This window comes from Hemiscyllium ocellatum, chromosome 1 (assembly GCF_020745735.1).
Source record: "Hemiscyllium ocellatum isolate sHemOce1 chromosome 1, sHemOce1.pat.X.cur, whole genome shotgun sequence".
In the NCBI taxonomy this organism is placed as follows: Eukaryota; Metazoa; Chordata; class Chondrichthyes; order Orectolobiformes; family Hemiscylliidae; genus Hemiscyllium; species Hemiscyllium ocellatum.
Genome location: NC_083401.1, coordinates 165,432,616 through 165,452,950, shown reverse-complemented (window position 1 = coordinate 165,452,950; position 20,335 = coordinate 165,432,616). Strand labels below are relative to the sequence as shown.

Genomic DNA, 20,335 nt, shown 5'->3' with positions numbered 1-20,335 from the left:
GGTAAGGCCGCTCTCTAAGGAACAGATTTCAGAGTCCTTTGAAGTTACTGGGGCTTCCAGTCAAGGCATGTACAAAAACTTAGATGGTGTCTTTCAGCAATGCTTAGATTTGTAAGTAGGTGCAGTGTGACTTGACATAGAAACATGCTACACCATCTTGTAAGTAGAGGAAAAAGATTAAAGCAACCAATTAGGCTATGAATTATATTTGTCCTTCGATAGAACTCTTCTATTGACTGCTATGTCTTCTGGGACACAAATTTCCTGTGACAAATTATAAATAAGTATATAGGTCCATACCAAGAGATGTGAAAAACTGGAAGATCAAAATAATACTAATTTCCCTTCTCATAAAAGGTAGGGGGAAGGTAAATGAAACACACATTTTAAATAATACTAATGGTTTTATAAAATAGGTAAACTTTAGTAGAAAACATGGGAGTAAACCAATGGTTGTTTGACCAAGAAAATGGAATTGACAATCCCAAATTTATTCAACAGTTTCACTGCAATACACAAAAAATAAACACACTCAAAACAAATGTAGGAAAACACAGAAATGCAAAACACGTTGGAAACAAAAAAGGACACGACTCAACAATAACTGCAGGAATTTAAGAAGTCTGAAAGATATAACCAAATTTAAAAACAAAAATAAAAACAGTAAAGAATTTCTGACAGACAGAAGAGAATTAAAGACCCATTTAAATCATGAAGAAATTTCTCAGGAACAAAGCTGAATTCACCAAGAATAATCAGGTTAAAAGTTCAATTCAAAGGAGAGATTTATATTTGGAACCAACATTGAACTTTGTACTTTACACTTGTATTTGTGGTGTTCAGATGAAATAGTTCTTTCCTAAAGCCATGGAGTCCTGATTGGAGTTTGCTTCTGAGAGCACTTGTTATTCTCCAGCATCCTGTCCAAGTACTTATTAGTCAAGACAGAAATTGTTGGACAAGCTGACTAACAAAACAAGTGATATTGAAGCCAAATCCAGCTAAGCTAAAGCAGGCATCACATTTCCACATTCCAGCAGAATCTTGGATTGAGATGAAGACTAGAAATTCTGGCTAAATTTCCTACCAACATCCAAGGATGTTGAAGTTATACGTAGCGTCTGGTTGGGATCTGTTGATGCTCAATTTTGAGATTGAATTGAGTAATTTCCTACTTAGTTGTTCACTGGATAAAAATCAGAGAGACATTTCATAGCTCATTTATATACACACACAGTCAGATCAGATTTATCATTACAGAGCAAAACTGTACATGTTAGTTATGTGTCAGTGATCAAAGTACACATTGCCATTGCTGTTACCAAGGCCAAGTTCCAGAAGCCACTTTCAATTTATAGTTTCAGCTTACATTTCATGTGACCTATGAAATAACATTAAAACGCTCCCTGCGAGAAAACCAGATGGACGTTAAGAATTAGTTCAGCAAAAGCACCTCAAATGTTAGCTGCTGATAAACTTGAAGAATCCACGGCTGTTAAGCTGAAAGCCTGAACAAAGAATGGAAAAAGCAAAAGCCACTGTGAGTTTTGCATCATTTGTCCATTAATGGCAAGACTCAAAAGACACTTGTAAGCATCATGCAAATCTGAAGAAAGCAATCCAATTAATTAGAAAGGAAATGCTACAGTGCATTAGTTTATTGCCAGCTGAGAAAATGATCCTTTCTCCAGACAGAACAGTGAATACCTGCATGACTAGAAACATCCAATGCATGTTCAGCCAATCTGGTAGCAGCTGTATTGCTGGGCAACATAACTGGACTCTTTGGAGAGAAAGAGGAACCTAAAAGTTGGAAAGATTAATAGTAAAAAAAATCAAAGTTACCAAAGAATGGAGCATTTCAAACTCAATGTGAATTTTTCAGGGAGGGCTGCAAAAGATACAGTAATTAACATCACCAATAACTTTGTTAAAATCCATCCAACAATTTGAACTACCATCTTGGTTAGAAGTTGGAAGGACAAACATGCATCTATAACAGGCATACAATAAGAAATTCAACGGCAAATAGCAACCAATCTTACATTTATATCTAATAATCTATTTGATAGCAATGTCAGAAGAGTACTTGCAGTAAATCTGCATATCACAATGTTAAGTATTCTTTACTAGTCCTAAACATTTATATACCATATATAGTTTACAATGAATATGTCTTATCCAAACCATTACTTTGCAATATCACTGACTGGACGTGTGTATCTTGAACATTTTGGAAAGAACATTTTGCAAAAGACACACGTTGTACCCAATAGATTTGTATTTCCAAGCAGCAGCCCTATGATGGAGTTGCCAGGTCTACAAATTTTGAGCATGAAAAAAATTTTTGGATTTGGACCCCGAGTCAAAGAGTTATCTTATCTGCTTCAATAGCCTTTGTCCCTACACTCTGCTATTCTCTTCTTTGAAACTCCTCTCACCAAAGTTGGTAGGTGAAAACCCACTGGAATACCACTTTACCACAAGTGGAGAGTTCTTAAATGAAGTCTTCATTTGCTGTAACCAGAGAGTTCTTGAAGCAGAATCTGAGATCTATCACTACTGTCCCCAGATCAAACTTTCAGCCAGCCACACTGATTCAGGAATAAACCTCCATGCCAACAAATTTGCGTGGAAAGTACTGAAAAAGACCAGAATTTGGGGCATTCTGTGAATATTTATTCTTTTATGAATTTAACTCTTACTTGGCCAAAATGTCTTTAACATAACATAGCAGTTTTATTTTTGTTTCCTCCGCCCAGATGAGCAGGTTCTGAGTGTGCTAGTTTTCAAGAAGGGATTCACAATTATCAAATCGGATGATAGACAGATTTTCATTAAGGAAGGGTATCGAGGAATATGGGCCTAAGACAGACATATGAAGTTAGACCACAGATCAGCCATGATCAGATTGAATGCCAGAACAGGCTCAAGGGGCTGAATGGCTGATTCCTATGCCCCTATTAACAGATTTTCACAGTTTAAACCTTTTGTTAATAACCTTTTCATCTTTGCTCAAGTTAGAGTCAAACAGTAGAGAAGCAGTGCTTGGTTCATCGAGTCTGCACTGATCTACTTTAATCCCACTTTCCAGCACTTAGCCCACAGCCTTGAATGCTCAACCACTTTTTAAAAGGTTGAGGGGTTTTCTATTTGTACCAACCTCTCAGGCAGTGCATTCCAGATTTCCACCAGCCTCTGGGTGATAGGAACGTTGCTCAAATCTGCTCTCAACTTCTTGCACGTCACCTTAAAATTATGCTCCCTTATTATTGACCCAGTCACTAAGGGGAACAGCTGCTTCCCATCCATTCTGTTCATGTCATTCGTAATATTATACACCTCCCTCAGCCTTCTCTATTTTAAAGAAAGCAACCTGAGCTAATCCATGATGCGGAGATGCCGGTGTTGGACTGGGTTGTACAAAGTTAAAAATCATATAACACCAGGTTATAGTCCAACATAGAGTCATAGAGATGTACAGCATGGAAACAGACTCTTCGGTCCAACCTGTCCATGCCGACCAGATATCCCAACCCAATCTAGTCCCACCTGCCAGCACCGATCCATATCCCTCCAAACCCTTCCTATACATATACCCCTCCTAATGCCTCTTAAATGTTGCAATTGTACCAGCGTCCACCACATCCTCTGGCAGCTCATTCCATACACGTACCACCCTGTGTGTGAAAAAGTTGCCCCTTAGGTCTCTTTTATACCTTTCCCCTCTCACCCTAAACCTATGCTCTTTAGTTCTGGACTCCCGACCTCAGGGAAAAGGCTTTGCCTATTTACCCTATCTATGGCCCTCATAATTTTGTAAACCTCTACAGGGTCACCCCTCAGCCTCCGAGGTTTAATTGGAAGCACTAGCTTTCGGACAACCACCCGATGAAGGAGCATCGCTCCGAAAGCTAGTGTGCTTCCAGTTAAACCTGTTGGACTGTAACCTGGTGTTATGGGAGTTTTAACTTTGAGTGAATCCAGTCTCTCTTCCTACCTAAAGTGCTCCAACCCAACAAACATCCTGTTGAATCCACTCTGCATCCACTCCTGTCTAACCATATTGTTCCTAGAGTGTGGCAACTAGAAGTTCACACAGTAATCCAATTGTGGCCTAACCAAAGTTTTGTACAGCTCCAACATGAGCTGCCTGCTCTTACAATCAATGCCATGATAAAAGGCAAGTGTCCTAGATGACTTCCTAATCACTTATTAATCTGTCCTGTCATCTTCAGGGAGATGGATTTTCTGCCTCTGAACACTTCACTGTGGACTTTACCAGTTTCCTCATTTCCCCTCCCCCTACCTTACCCCAGTTCCAACCTGCCAGCTCAGCACCGCCCTCATGACCTATCCTACCTGCCAATCTTCCTTCCCACCTATCCGTTCCACTCTCTCTTCTGACCTCTTACCTTTACCCCCACCCCCGTCCACCTATTACACTCTTGGCTACCTTCTCCCCAGCCCCATCTCCCTCCCATTTATCTCTCCACCTAAGGCTCCCTGCCTCATTCCTGATGAAGGGCTTTTGCCCGAAATGTCGATTTTCCTGCTCCTCAGATGCTGCCTGATTTGTTGTGCTTTTAATCTTGACTCTGATCTACAGCATCTGCAGTCCTCACTTTCACCTTCAGGGAGATGGAGACAACCATCCCAAAATTTCTCTGTGCTTCCTAATGTCCGGCCATTCAATAGGTACTTGCTTGTCTAGTTATTGTTTCCAAAGTGCATTCCCAGACACACTTCAGGGTTAAATTCCATCTGCCATTGATTTGCCCATATGCCCTACCTGTCTACATCTACCTGCAACCCAAGACCTATTTCCTCACTATTAACCACTTGACCAATCTTTGTGGCATCCACAAAATGCTTATCATTTTCCTCCAGTATTCTCAAATATATAGTTTATATTTATCACAAACAATAAAGGGATCCAGCACTGAGATCTGTGGTATGTCACTGGACACCAGCCTCCAAGTCACACGAACAGCCTTCTATCATCACCCATCTCCTTCCACTAAGCCAGTTTTGGGTGCATCTTGTCAGGTTAACCTGGATGCCATGTGCTTTTACCTTATCAAAGGCACTGAAATCCAGATAAACTGCATCAACTACTCACTTGGTCATCACCTCGAAAACTTCAATCAAACTTGTTAGGCATGACCTCCCATTGACAAAGCCATGCTGACCATCCCTAATCAAACCTTGCACCTTCAATTAGAGATTCATTCTTTCCTTCAGAACTTTCTCCAATAGTTTCCCTACAGGTGATGTGAGACTCACTGGTCTGCAATTCCCTCATTTATGCCTACCTCTTCTTTAAAAGTGAAACCACATTAGCTGTCCTCCAGCACGCTTGCATGCCCTCTGAGGCCAGACAGGAATTAAAGACTTGAGACAAAACTCCTGCAATTTTCTCCCCCACCTTCCACAGCAACATGGGATACATGATTTTAGCTGAATAAGTTTTGCTTGCAATAAATTAGATATTTATCTATTGTTTAAGAAGCTTGACTGACTTTGTTCTGATACTGATCTCTATGAGTTTAACATCTATATAAAACTAACAATATGGACATAACCTCACTTCTTAAATGCAAACTTTGGTGTGAGCAGGGAGGAATGAGATAAGGAATGGAATCAATTTCACCACTCCAATAGGAAATAACAAAATCATCAATTCCTATGCAATATCAGCCAAGTGTCTTAATATAGGTGTAGGCCATTCACACATAGATAGAACACAATGATCACTTGAAGGTCAATTGCAATTTAAAAATGTTTACCTAAGAAATGGGATGTTCTGTTCTGACAAATAATTAATTTTCAATACTGATTTAGGTGCATGCATACCGATTACATGAAGGGTGAGCCAGAAACCACAAAAACCTGTACAACGTACCTTTAGTAATTTTTCAATGCTGTAATTAGTGACTACACCTATAAGATGGTTTCTGAGAAATATGATAGCTACAATTTTGGTGGTAACAGTTACTACTTTGGTAGAAATTCTGGGATTTAAATCCAACATATCCAATTTCACATTGTTTTAAGGCGTTGTTTGCCCTACCACAGTACCACAGCAATCAGCATTACTAACTTTAAGAAATTAAATACTCCAATGTAACAAAACTACAGAGAAATAAAAAAAAACTTGGGTCCCAATAAATAAGAACTGGAATTTTTACTGTACCATTTATGACTTTGGATCATCCCAAAGTGCTTTAAAGCCAATTAAATACCTTTGAAGCGTTATAATATTATGAACACAGCAGCCAATTTCCTCACTGCAAAAAGAGTAACGCCATTTTACAAAATGATTTATTTTTGCCATTTTTGATAGAGGGACAAATATTGACTCGGACAAAAGGGATAATTCTACTTCAAAATAATGCCACGGTATCTTTCATATCCATCATAGAAAATAGACTGGTTTTTTTTTGTAGATATTTTTATTGAAATTTAACATTTTTGCAAATTTACAAAAATAAACAAAACTCTCAAATACAAACATTGATGTACAATTAAATCATATATACAATAGTCATAATTTAACAAAGAAAAGAGAAAGAAAACAAAAAGAGAAAAAAAAAGAAACGAAAAAAGAAAGAAAAAAACCCCTCAACTTTCTACTAATCTAACCTATAACTAACCAGAGTGTATACCTAAGTCTCTTACATGCTCGGAATGTATAAACATCAAATATAATAAAACCCGTATTCGCGCAGGATTCCTCTCCCAAGGGGCCCCGGAGCAGCCCGGTCTGAAATCTTCACTAAATAAAAGCCCTTGTTAGGATAGCCGAAATATCTGCATTTATATAATTCAAAAAGGGCTGCCATATTTTATAAAATAATTCAGTCTTTCGGTGCACCATATTTGTGAGGAAGTCAAGGGGGATATATTCCATAATTAATCTGTGCCAATTTGAAAGTCCAGGGGGGCCCTCAGCCACCCAGTTCACCAAAATATTTTTCCTTGCACAGAAAGAGAGAATAGAAAATAGTCTCTTCCCATGCATATCCAGAGATGAGAGGTTCGAAAAGCCCAAAAGGAGAGATACAGGGTCCACCCTAATTTCCATTCCTAAAATTTCTGTCAGGGTATTTGCCACTTTAGTCCAGTATCTGCGGATTTTCTGACAAGTCCACAGACAATGTACAAGAGTACCCACCTCTATTTTGCATTTGGGACACATTGGAGATGCTCCTGCCTTAAATTTTGCCAGTCGAGCCGGAGCTATATGGGCCCTATGAAGTATCTTTAGTTGGATAGCCTGAGTTCTGTTACAGATAGCAATTCTTCTAGCATTTTCCCAAATGTCATTCCACATATCCTCAGAGATTTCTAGCCCCAAGTCCTGCTCCCATGTTTTAAGCAGGTCATCCATGTCTCCTGAGACTCCATCATGTAGCAAATGGTATATAGTACTAACGGAGGATGCCCCCGCTGGTCGTAAGACATTACGTTCTCTGTCTGATTTATAAAGACTATCTATTAATGTAGTCTTCCTCTGTATATAATCTCGAACTTGGAAGTATCAAAAGAGATCCCCATTAGGTATTCCGAATTTCAGACGCAGCTGCTCAAAGGACATCAGGATCCCATCTTTAAATAGGTCCCCTAAGCATGAGATGCCCCTGGATCTCCAGAGTTTAAAGGTGGCATCTGTAATCCCCGGTTGGAATCCCCATGCGCCTACTATTGGTGCATGGGGGGGATGTTTTATGAGAGTTACCCTCATTTTGCCGCATTATATTCCAGGCCTTAATTGTGTTTGATATTATGGGATTTTTACAGTGGTCTGTAATGATTTTCCTCTTATCTGAAAATAAAAGGTTAATAAGTGGGTATTTTACTTGGGAGGCTTCGATATCCAGCCAAATTGATTGTGGATCAGATGAAACCCAATCAGCTATGTAACTTAGTAGGGAGCTTAACTGATATTTCCTAAAGTCTGGGAAGTCCAGTCCTCCCCTTGCCTGTGGAAGCTGTAGCTTCTTCAGCTTAATAAGGGGCCGTCTATGGTTCCAAATAAAGGAGCCCAACCAGCCATATAATTTACGTAGGGCTAGCCTTGGCAGCATCAGCGGGAGCATTCTCATAGGATATAAGAGACGGGGCAGAACATTCATTTTAATTAATGCTATTCTCCCTAGCCAGGAAGTTGGAAGGTCTCTCCATCGCTGGAGGTCCTGCCTTATCCTTTCCATTAATTGTACAAAATTAGCACTATACAGCTGATCAAATACTGGCGTGATAAAAATACCTAAATATAAGAAGCCCTCCAGGGACCAACGGAAGGGAAAAGGGGATCCGTCCATTAAGTGGGGTATCATAGCCAGACCACCCATTGGCATGGCTTCCGATTTTGAAAAATTAATTTTATAGCCTGAGAATGCACTAAATGTATTAATAACTTGAATTAGACGAGGCACTGACATTAAAGGATTACTGAGGAATAAGAGAACGTCATCTGCATAGAGGGTAATTTTGTGTTTACCTGTACCAATCCTCGGGGCCGTTATATTAGGATCAGTCCGGATGGCTTCTGCTAATGGTTCGATTATCAGTGTAAACAACAATGGTGAGAGAGGACATCCTTGACGGCAGCCCCTACCCACACTGAAGCCATCCGATTTTAACCCATTAGTAATAACAGCTGCTTTGGGGTCATTATACAATGTTGAAACCCATTTGGTAAACACCTGTCCAACGCCAAACCTTTCCAATGTGTAAAATAAATATGACCATTCAACCCTATCAAATGCCTTTTCCGCATCCAATGAAATTACTACTCCTGGTATCTTTCCCTGATGACAGGCTTGGATCATATTCAAGACCCTTCTGATATTATTGGATGATCTGCGGCCCTTAATAAATCCCGTCTGGTCCTCCTTTATAATATATGGCAGTACCCTTTCTAGTCTTAGTGCTAACATTTTTGAGAGAATTTTAAAGTCTACATTTAGTAAGGATATTGGTCTGTAAGATGCACAATCTTCTGGGTCTTTTCCTTTTTTGAGGATAAGAGAAATATTTGCTTCTTTCAGCGTGGGCGGGAGACAGACCTGACTATGCGCAAAATTATACATATCCATAAGTGGGTCAACCAATATTCCTGTAAATTCTTTATAGAATTCAGCTTGAAAACCATCCGGGCCCGGTGCTTTTCCGCTCTGAAGTTGCCTAATTGCCTCAAGTATTTCTTGGACTGTTAAAGGGGTATTTAGGGCCGACACCTGTTCCGGAGTCAGGCCCGGGAAGGTCAAATTTTTTTAAAATGACTGCATCCTCCTAATCCTATCTTCACAATCCTGCGATCTATATAGTTCAGAATAAAATTCTTTAAAGGTCGCATTGATCTTTTTATGATCATGAGTCAGGGTACCTGTACTTTCCTTGATGGTCGGAATAGTTTGAGGGGCTTTCTTTTTCTTTGCAAGAAATGCTAAGTATCCACCCGGTTTGTCGCCATATTCATATAATCTTTGTTTCGCAAATAATATTTCCCTTTTAGCCGTTTGAGTAAGCGCGGTGTTTAAAGCTGTCCTAAGAGCTGTAATCCTCTGCAATTTTGTGATAGAAGGTCTATCAGCGTATGCTGTTTCGGCTGCTTTTAGGCGAGCTTCGAGCAGACGCTGTTGCTCTCCCTTCATTTTCCTCTGGGTCGCTGAATAGGAGATGATCAAACCTCGTGCATAAGCTTTGATGGTCTCCCACATCATTGACGGATTGCTAGCCGTACCAGTATTAATTTCTAAAAAGGCCAAAGGCCATCAGTTTTGAAAAAGCTTCCGTTATGAATTTAAAGGGGTGTGCCGGGGGGCAGTACACATTTAAGATCCCATATTCCTCTCCATTTATGAGGGCTTTAATCAAAATATATCGTCCAGATTCGTCTTTTATCTGATTTAGAATTTTCAAAGGGAAGTTCTTCCGGACAAGGATAACGACTCCCCTGCTTTTTGAATTAAAAGAGGAAAAAAAGGCCTGATCAAATCCGCCCTGTCGTAATTTTAAGTGTTCTTTATCCGACAGGTGTGTCTTCTGTAGGAGAGCTATATCAACTCTCTCCTTCTTAAGATTTGATAATTACTCCCCCTGACATTCCAGGTGCACCACTTAACCGACTGTTCAGCCATAATCGTCTGGACAGATCCGAGACCCCTCGGGAGGGGAAACCCTATCTAGAACATCCCGAGCATGGAGCATACAAAATTTACAAAAGTAAAGATTCTCTGATACACTCAAAACAATATAACAAAAAACTCTTTCTAAGTATAAAAGATATAAAACATTCCGAATTGGAGATTTTCTCCCTTGTTCCCAGGGAGCGTCACTTCCTCTCCCACAGTCCATCTTACCCTCTTCCAACCAGTGCCCCACCCTTGACCCAGGTGTTCCTCAATAAAATGAGGAGAATTCAAATATAATATAAAGCTAGAGTTAACAGTGAACACCCCACCCCCACCCACATCTAAATATATTTGGGAATATTATTACCATATATAACTATAAGATTACAATCTCAACATGTAATACTTAAATATAATACCACAAAATAACAGGGGAAAGAAAAACAACCCCGCTCCTAAAAACAGAAGTAAAATAGAATAAGGTAACCACCTCTCCCCATCAACATTAACCAAACGCCCCAACATATATATATATACATACACACATAGGGGGAAAGATAAGAAAAGATGAAGGGATGTAAACCAAAATAATGGGAAAGGCAGACCAGCGTCCACAATCTCTTACAGTTTATTTAAGAGAGTCCAAGAATTCCTTAGCCTTCTCCGGTGATCCGAAGTTATATATGGATCCTTCGTGGCTAAGGCGTAGCGTCGCTGGATATCGTAAGGAGTACTGGATATTTAAGTCCCTTAAACGCTTCTTCGCCTCATCGAATGCCTTCCTCTTTCGGACCAAAGCTGGGGAGAAGTCCTGGAACAGCATGATCCTGGATCCTTTGTGGGTCATAGCTTGGGGATCTTTTCCCAGATTTCTTGAGGCTTCCAGGAGCATCTGCCTCTCCCTATAGCTCTGCAGCTGGAACAGGACCGGGCGTGGGTGCTGGGTTGAGCTGGGCCCACGTACTGTGACCCGGTAGGCCCATTCTACCCTTACCTGGCCTGATCCATTATGCAGATTTAAAAGTTGTGGCAGCCAATGCTCTAAGAATGCTGTCAGCTGACCTCCCTCTTCCTGCTCGGGCAGGCCCAACAACCGAATATTATTTCTACGACATCGATTTTCGAGGTCATCAATGTGGTTTTCTAGGTTCTGGACTCGATTCTCGAGAAAACGGATGTGGTCGGCTGTTGATTTTATCCCAGTCTCTGAGGCTGCGGCCTTCGACTCCACCTCTCTGACTCGGCACTCCAATTCCTGAATGTCTCTGCCCTGCTTCTGCAGCTCGGCTGATTGAGTCTCGGCAGAGCAGAGAAGCACTTCGATAAAAGCATCAATCTTCGCCTCCTACCTGGCAAACATCTCCTCAAAGCTCATCTTCATTGGTAAATCTCCTGAAGTAGCTGAAGACACCTTTGTTGCAGCTGAAGAGGGAGAGGGTGGGGGAGGGGTCCCTGCTTTCTTAGAGCCGCCTGTTCCCTTCCCTTTACTCATTTTCCAGCTAGTATTAGACTATTTAAATGTACTAATAGGTAACTATTTAAGGTTAACAACTATTATAAATGGTTTAGTGAGTGTGGTGGGGGTGGATAGCCCACTTTGCCCAAGTTTTGGGTAGAGCACTGTGGACTCAGTCTTGCTGGGTCGCCGCCATCTTGGATCCCCGAAAATAGACTGGTTTAATGCCTTTTCCAAAAGATGACATCTCTCCTTCAGTGCTGTCCTAGATTGTCAGTCTCAAGTTTGAGTTCAGGTTATATAAGTGCATGCATATGAACTAGGAGCAGGAGTAGGTAATTCACCCGTCAGCTTGCTCTGCCATTCGATATGATCATGGCTGATCTGAAATAAATTCAACTCTTTCCTACTTATGCCTTTATTCTTTGATGCCCTTGTCAATCAAGTATCTAACTCAAACCTTCTAAATATTCATAGATGTGCCTCTGTGCTTGAGGAAAGAGAATTCCACAAGTTATTAATCCTCAAAAAAAATCTCATCACCTCAGTAGTGAATGGTAGAGTCCTTACTTTTAAACGGTTTCTCTTAGTTCTAGTGTCTCTCACAAAAGGAAACATCCTTTCAGCAACCATCATGTCAAGTCCTCTCAGGATCTTTACTGAAAACAACAAAATGCTGGAAATCACAGCAGGTCAGGCAGCATGGAGAGACAGCAAGCTAATGTTTCAAGTCCAGATGACTCTTCATCAGAGCTCAGGATCTTATTATTTTGATTTGATGTTTTAGTAAAATAACCTGTCAATCTTCTCAATTCTAAACATACAGGTCCAATCATTTAACCTTTCTTCATAAGATTACCCCATATGTCTCAGGAATCATTTGAATGAACTTTCTTAGAACTGCTTCAATTGCAATTATGCCCTTCCTTAAATTAGGAGAACAAAACTTCACAGCACCCAAGATCTAGTCCCACCAAAACCCTGTACAGTTGTTTCTCTATTTTAATATACATTCTCCTTGCTATAACTGGCAACTTTCAACCTACCCCCTTAATCACCTAATGTACCTACAAGCTAACATGGAGATTCATGTACCAGTCACCCAAATCCTTCTGTTCTGTGATCCTTCTTCATTTACACATACTGATTTTCTATTCTTCAAAGTGGAAGAAAATCAAATTTTCCCCACAGTATATTCCATTTTCCTTTTGTTTTGCTCACTTGTTCAAACTACCCACGTTCCTTTGCAGACTCCTATATTTTCTTCACAACTTACACTATATTTTTGTCATCAGCAAATTTAGCAATCATACATTCAATGCCTACATCCAAGTCACTGATATAGGTTGTAAGTAATTGAGGGTGCAATACCTGTGATACTGCCAACACAAAAATGACCCAGTTATGCTCACGCTTGCATCCTATTAGCTAACTGAATCTTTATCCCTGCTATTAGGTAACCCTTCACACCATTAGTTGTAATTTTATGCAATAATTTTTGATATGGCACCTTATAAATGCCTTTTGAAAATCCAAGTACACCACATCTAAAAGTTGTCCTTTATTCACATTACTTATTATTTCCTCCAAGAACTCTAATAAATTAAACAAACATGATTTCCCTTTTACAAAACCACATTGACTCTGGCAGGCTGAATTAACATTTTTTAAGTGTCCTCTTAAACCTCTTTAACAATAGATATGAGCATTTTGTGAATGACACGTTAGGCAGGTGCAGTTTCCTGTTTCTGTCTCCCTCCTTTATTGAATTACAACCAATGCACCTTAACTCAGCAGCCATTTTCTTTTAAGAACCTAGGAGGGGGATTTGTCAGACTTTAGTTTTAACAGTTTTCTTGTATCATTATCACTCAGTATTATTTCTGAGGTGGTTATAGCAGGGCAATGCAATCAGTCAGAGTCAACATGGTGCTGTGCAAAGGAAATTTGTGTAGCAATTTATTTGAGTTGTTTGAGGAAGTTACTAGTAACAGGGATAAAGGTTACTATTTATTTCAATTTTTAGAAGTAATTTCAGATCCAGAAGACTCACCCCCATCTTCCCATGGGGAATTTAGGATGGGCAATAAATTGAGGCCTAGCCAGCATCGCCCAGATACTGAGACTTTAATAAAAAAAAGTTAAATATACCATATCAAAGACTACTGCATCGAGATAAGAGTTCATGGCGCAGGGGATTAATATATTAGCTAACCAATCCTGCATCCATGCTAATAGGAAACAATAAGCATAAATGAATAATTTTCATGTTGACAAGAGGTGATGAAGTGCCATACAGATCAGTCCTGAGGCTTCAACTGTTCATAATGATATCGATGGCTTGCATGATGGGGCTAAGTGTACCTATAAGCTAACATGGAGATTCATGTACCTGTCACCCAAATCTCAGTTCTTCACCCTGACGTCTCATTGCTTTCCATCGCAATGTCTCAGTAGTTTCTGCCTCAATGTTTCTAGAGTAGAATATGAAATCTATAACTTCATTACTCAGAGGTGGCAATGGTACAAACTAAGTCAAAGGTGATATCTGCTCATAAATCCATTAAAGAAAACAAATGAAATAAATTAAGCTTCAACATAGAAATGACAGAAAATTTAAGTTTTGGAATTTTCTATAACTTGCAAAATAAGCACTAGATATCTGCAGGTGTGAAGGTAATGAAACATATCAAAGAGAGAAGCTAGACATACAAATTCATTCCATGAGTGAAAAAGTAATGGGTTATGACCAGCCTGTGTGTAGAAGTTTGTGTAATTTCTCATTATGTCTTTTTTTCATTTAGATTAGATTTCCTACTGTGTGGAAACAGGCCCTTCAGCCCAACCAATCCACATCGACCCTCCCAAGAGTAACCCACCCAGAACCATTTCCCTCTGATTAATGCACCTAACACTATGGGTAATTTAGCATGGCCAATTCACCTGACCTGCACATCTTTGTATTGTGGGAGGAAACTGGAGGAAATCCACACAGACACAAGGAGAGTGTACAAACTCCAGACAGACAGTCGCACAAGGTTGGAATCGAACCTGGGACCCTGGCACTGTGAGGTAGCAGTGCTAACCACTGAGCCACTGTACCACCCATGTTGTTAATTTACAATTTATAAGAAATATAACAGTATTTATGATGTTTGAATACTGTCATTCAGCTGGGAGTTACCTGCAAATCTATTTCTAGCTATACAGTATTTCTGTTCATTGGATTGCATATGCTGAATATTTGAGGTTTATAACTGTGAGAGTATATGGAGGAAGGTGCAGTAGATAGATTTTCCAGTCCGCATGGTATTCTGTTGCTGAGACTGTGGCACTCAGTTTCAAAATATCCTAAAAGAATTAAAATCTGATCCATGCCCAAGAATACAAAGGTCTCTGGACCCGAAACATTACCTGCGTTACTCTCTCCACAGGTGCTGCCAGGTCTGCTGAGACAAGCAATTTGTTTTTATTTTAGATTTCCAGCTTTAATTTCTCGGTTTAGCCTTTTCTTCAGTAATTTGTTTGGATGACTGCCGCAGCTCCAATCGAGTATTATCAATCCAGCCAATGTCTCCTCCATTTGAGTAAAGGTAGCGTTCTTAATCTGCCACATGTAATGGATGAGTGGAAAGTTATGCAACACGAGCACGTGCCTATTTATTTACATTATCTCTCACTTAGAATTATGAATGTGTTACAATTTAGTTATAATGCCGTGAATAAGCTTTATTGTGAGCTTTCAGTTCTGCAGCAATTATATTGGAGACAGCAGATAAAAGTTTTTTTTAAGAGGGGTTACTCTGTTGGCAGTATGCAAAGGTAGCTAGTAAAGCCAGAATCTATTCCCCATCCTCAGGTGTACTTGGGGTGGCAGTGGTCAGCCTCGAGCTTGAATTGCTGAAGTCCGTGTGGTATTAAGTAAACCTACATTTTTGTTAGGTTGGAAGCCGGAGGTTTCTCACCCAGTAATACTGAAAGAACGGTGTGATAATTCCAAGATGGTGTGATGTGTGACTGGGAGGGCTACTTGCAAAATTGTGGCATTTTTACACATCTGTTGCCCTTGTTTGGTGCTGATCAAGGCTTGCTCGACTGAGGGAAGCTGGGAGGGGTGGTCAGCAGGACATTTCCTTGCCCATGTTTGACTTGATGTCATAAGACTGGATTGAATTGGATGACAAATATTGAGGACTTCAAAGGCCACTCCCTCCTGACTGCAATCCAGTGCTCTATCATGCCCAGATGGAGAGATACCAGGTATCTAAATTGCACACTTAAATGTGGAGAGGAAGTAGAGGATTTCAGTAACATGAGCACAGAAAATTTATCTTTTCCCAAGGCCCTCACTGTGTGCTGTGATGTCTTCTTTCAGTCAGCTCAAAACAGGTACATTGAAAAAGATAGGAACCTGATCAAGATCAGGGACACAAATATCCATCCAAAACTGCTCAAACCTCTCAGTCTAATTGAAGAGATATACTCAGCACTTCTGCGGAAAACAAACCGTCTAACAAGGATCCACACTTCAAAATTCATTTCCAAGTGGGAGTTTGGTTCAGTAATAACACACTAACATATTTGGAGTTAGAAGGCTGTGTATTCATCTCCACATTCTTCAGTACATAAATCAAAGATTTCCATGTGCTTGGAAAGTGAGGGAATGCTGCAGTGACACAAATATATCTTTCAGGTTAGTAGTAAAAACGGAGGCTCCCCCCACCCATCTATTCAAGTGGACTCGAGAGATTCCATATCACTTTTGAATAATATGTAGCCAACAATCAATCCTTAAATTAACACCACAAAAGTAGTTCAACTGCTACTTGTGTGAAGATGCCACATATACCTACGATCCAGTGGTCATATTTTAAAAGTACTTAACACGCCACGAAATAACTTGGGAGATTGGAAAGTACAAACACTCAACGTTTTCATTCTCCAAGTACAGAGGTATGAGAAGCGGTTCTCACCCAAAGCTCACTTGCCTCACTTGCTTCACTGCATAAATTAAGCGAAATGTAAAAATCAACACACACATGCAGAACATTAGCATAAATGAATTTAACTTCTTGTCAATTTATAATCATGTTGAGGATTAAGATATAGAACAAGCGTGTTTAAACTGCATGATGGAAAAAAAAGTCAAGGGACTGAATGATCTATTCCTATTTCCATACCTGCAAAACTTTTAAGATTACAGATCCTATAACCATGCTGCTTTAGCCATAACGTCCCCATTTGAATTTGTCAGACAGATTACTGTACATAAGTGTTAACTGAAGGGTTTGATGGAAACAACTCAAACATACCATAGATTCCTGTCGATTCTAACAAATTATTCCTATGTAAAACTAAACTGATTGCAATTTACTTCAAAAGACTTGGTGCACTACCCACACACCTACAGAATTGCTACTGGCTTTAAAACACAAAAGCAAACATAATTATAGTAACGTAAGGAATATAAAATCACATTTAAAGAAATGAAGAGAGACTGAAAGAATATGAAGCAGCGTTATCGTTTTCTTCCATTTGTAATGGCATTTCATAGCAGAAACATAGAGTTTCTCAAATGTTGCCCATGGTTGTGGTCAGTGGCTTGAGAAACCTCAAAGTTATGTACAAATTTTGAAATGTTAGTAATGTCCTCCAGCATTACAAAATGCTTCATGAAAGTAGCACAAAGTAGTTAATCTTGATGAGATGACTAACTACAGAGAAGCTACAAATGTGAAATGGAGCTTTTGAGGAAGTATTTAAATGGGAAGCATTAAAATACAGTCAACAAATAACTTGACAATCTAAAAACACGCACAATGTTTAAAAAGATGGTTTTCAGTTTTCAATCCATCACCTGGGCCGTTCTTCAAATGGTGTAAACTCTGCTTCTATGTACAAAAAATACTTTGAGGAAAATCAGAATTGAAATGCTAACTACATCCCTTTCAAAAAAAAGCCACCTCAAATCAGGCCAGGATAATTGATTTTTGTGTCTTTATACAGAGCTTTAGACTCACATATCATCCCGAGGAAATGCCACAAATCAAGTACGTTCATTTTAAAATTTGAAGCTCACCAAGTAAAAAACAGATACACTAACATTTCAGAAGCTGGTGTACTTTGAGCATATGCAAAGGTCAGGTAAATCAATCATGTAATTTAATCAAGCAGCCTTGGAATTTACCTATGACAGCTCTGATGTTTACCATGTATCAATCAGGAGTGCCCTAGCAAAGAGACTATATAAACCAGCAAGAAAACTTACCACCAGTTCACTCAAATTGAACTTTTAAACCATGATTCCCACAGTCACCATGTTGACCTTTCAACAACTTTGCATGTTTAAAGATCAGCTTCCAGAGTATGGTCTCTTTAGGCTATTTAAAGTCTAATCTAGTTTCATTAAAAGGTGCATTCTATACTACAGATTTCAAAGAAAGAATAAATTCATCAGTTTCATATTTAATGTGGTATCTAATGAAGTTTCAAGAAATCATTTAGCTTATCTTTTATCAGATGATTTCAGCTAAATGTAACAAATGTGAAGAGAAAGCCTGCAATTCAACTCTATCCACGAGGAAACTGTAAATCTAAAGGATTCCCAAAGTCAACAGCTTGTAACACATACAAATAGCTCTATAAGAATAGTACAACAAAGTAGGGGCATTCGGACCTGACACCTTTAATGATCTTTCCCATCTTTCAGCTGCTAAAAGATGCACAATTGCCTCACAACTGTCCCCTAATGTTGCCTAAACCAACTTATATGAGAAATTCTCAACTCCAAATACAACATGCAGAATCTGAAATCAGTAATTACTTCACACCTTATATTTTACCATTAATCCTGAAATCCACTCTCATTATGTTGCGCACTTCCACATTTTGGGCTTCACTATACAACATTTTCTTCTCTTTTTAAAGCACATAATGAAAACTCAATTATTTGCAATAACAGAAGACAATTCCCAGTACATTAGAAAGTCACATTTCAATGCCAACTGAAACCCAACTCAAACATGATGCAGCAGTTAAAAGAAATCCTGCAAAAGAGCATGGTAAAGCTAGATCTCCAACTCACAACACACTCAAAATTTCTACACTAATGTGTATTACATTCTGCAAATTCACTAATGGTCCAGCAAAAGATAATATCAGACCTGACCCAAGTATGCAAAGAAGTCTAACTGAAATATCTGCAAAATGTAACTTAAAATACAGCAATAGATACCATCCACCTGAAGCTTTGATTTCAATACGTTCAGTCAAGGATATTTGTGAATACAGATAACAGTAGATACTCAGGCAGTAAATCCATTTATTATTTACCATTAAGTATTAAAATTGGTTTATAAGAACAGTAATTTCTGCCAAAAAATGTTAATGCAATTTTTAAGTTGCTTAGTTTAAATATTATCTCCATTTGTGTTACATTAGTTAGCCACATGTTCACAGATGTACACATTATTTTTATGCAATAAAGTTCAAAAGTACAGTTTTCTATACATCTTTATTAGCCATTAGAATACATAACGTTTACACTATAACTATTGATTGGAAAAATAGATTTTAAAATGAAGTAGATGCTTAAGGAGGAAATCTTTGTTGTGGTACAAAAGGTATTCAAACGTGTTCATTGAACCCACCCTTCTGCTGAGGAACCTTTCATTAGAAAAGCCCAGACTTAGAGAAATTATTGGCATCTGCTTAAGATATGCAGCTGGTTATGAAAGAGTGGAAAATAAAAGGTTTTGCAACACCTAATTATAAAAACTCTTATGCTTTTCAAATTTAAATTTTTCAGTCTTGGTGAAAAGACAAAAGCTAATCAATTCAATGAGGAAAACTGAAAAAAACTGTGATGACTATTTGATATTGTACACTATGATTTTCATCCCAAAAGGAACTGACATCCTGTGCTTTGATTACATTTTTCTCCCTGTTTGCCTCAGCTAATCTCTATTTAGCTACAATCTGCCTAGATGTTGATGCCAAGCAGATCATGTTGCTAGGATGCACAATATTTACCATTGCAATACAACATTTGTTCTTGTAAATTGACAGAAAAATGAATAATTTTACAATTTTGATGTCTGTCACATCAAAATATCTAGCACAACAAACTCAACTGCAGAATGACCTTAGAACCATGCACATCATTTGAAGATTACCGTGTGCTATGAAAGATGATTTAAAAGAGTGGCGATTTAAAAGAGCTTCTTTCACTTTTTTAATTTCAAAGTAGCATTACCATTTAAGTTTATTCTATGCACATAAACCATGGCTATCTGAAATATCATGCGATGAACAAAATTGAGTATTAAATAAATGTGGCCATATCCTTGTAATTCTGAATTCAATTTGTATCATGAAAAGCTGGAAAAGATGGGGAGGCATGAGGAAAGAGAAGGGGAACACATTTTTTTTTAATGCTCCTGTATGCCCAAGTCAAAAGCAGCTTTGGAACAATTACCCAAGTACTTCTGCTTACATAAGCAAAATGGTGAAAGTAGGAACCAAAATAAGGAGGGGTACATAAAAGCTGTTTGTTGCTTCTATACCTTTTTTTCCAAAAAGAATAAATTGCAAGCAATGGAATTCAGATTTCGAGGCTCACCAATTAGCTAAATCCAAATTTACATTGATTTGCATTCCCGTACTGTAAATTTATAATTTTGATTTTGATACATTTTAAGTTTATAAAATTATTTTAAATGAGAGACTTGTATTATTT

General features: G+C 38.8%; 1 protein-coding gene across 5 annotated transcripts in view; it reads right to left on the bottom strand.

Moving 5' to 3' along the window:
• Positions 1 to 20,335, bottom strand: part of arfip1 (ADP-ribosylation factor interacting protein 1 (arfaptin 1)) — a 215,785-nt gene that overhangs the window by 38,772 nt on the left and 156,678 nt on the right. For all 5 annotated transcript variants that reach the window (XM_060827521.1, XM_060827512.1, XM_060827505.1 and 2 more), the window contains one exon: positions 1,708 to 1,803. In XM_060827521.1, coding sequence (XP_060683504.1) covers positions 1,708 to 1,803 — 96 coding nt within the window. The remainder of the gene's footprint in view (positions 1 to 1,707; positions 1,804 to 20,335) is intronic.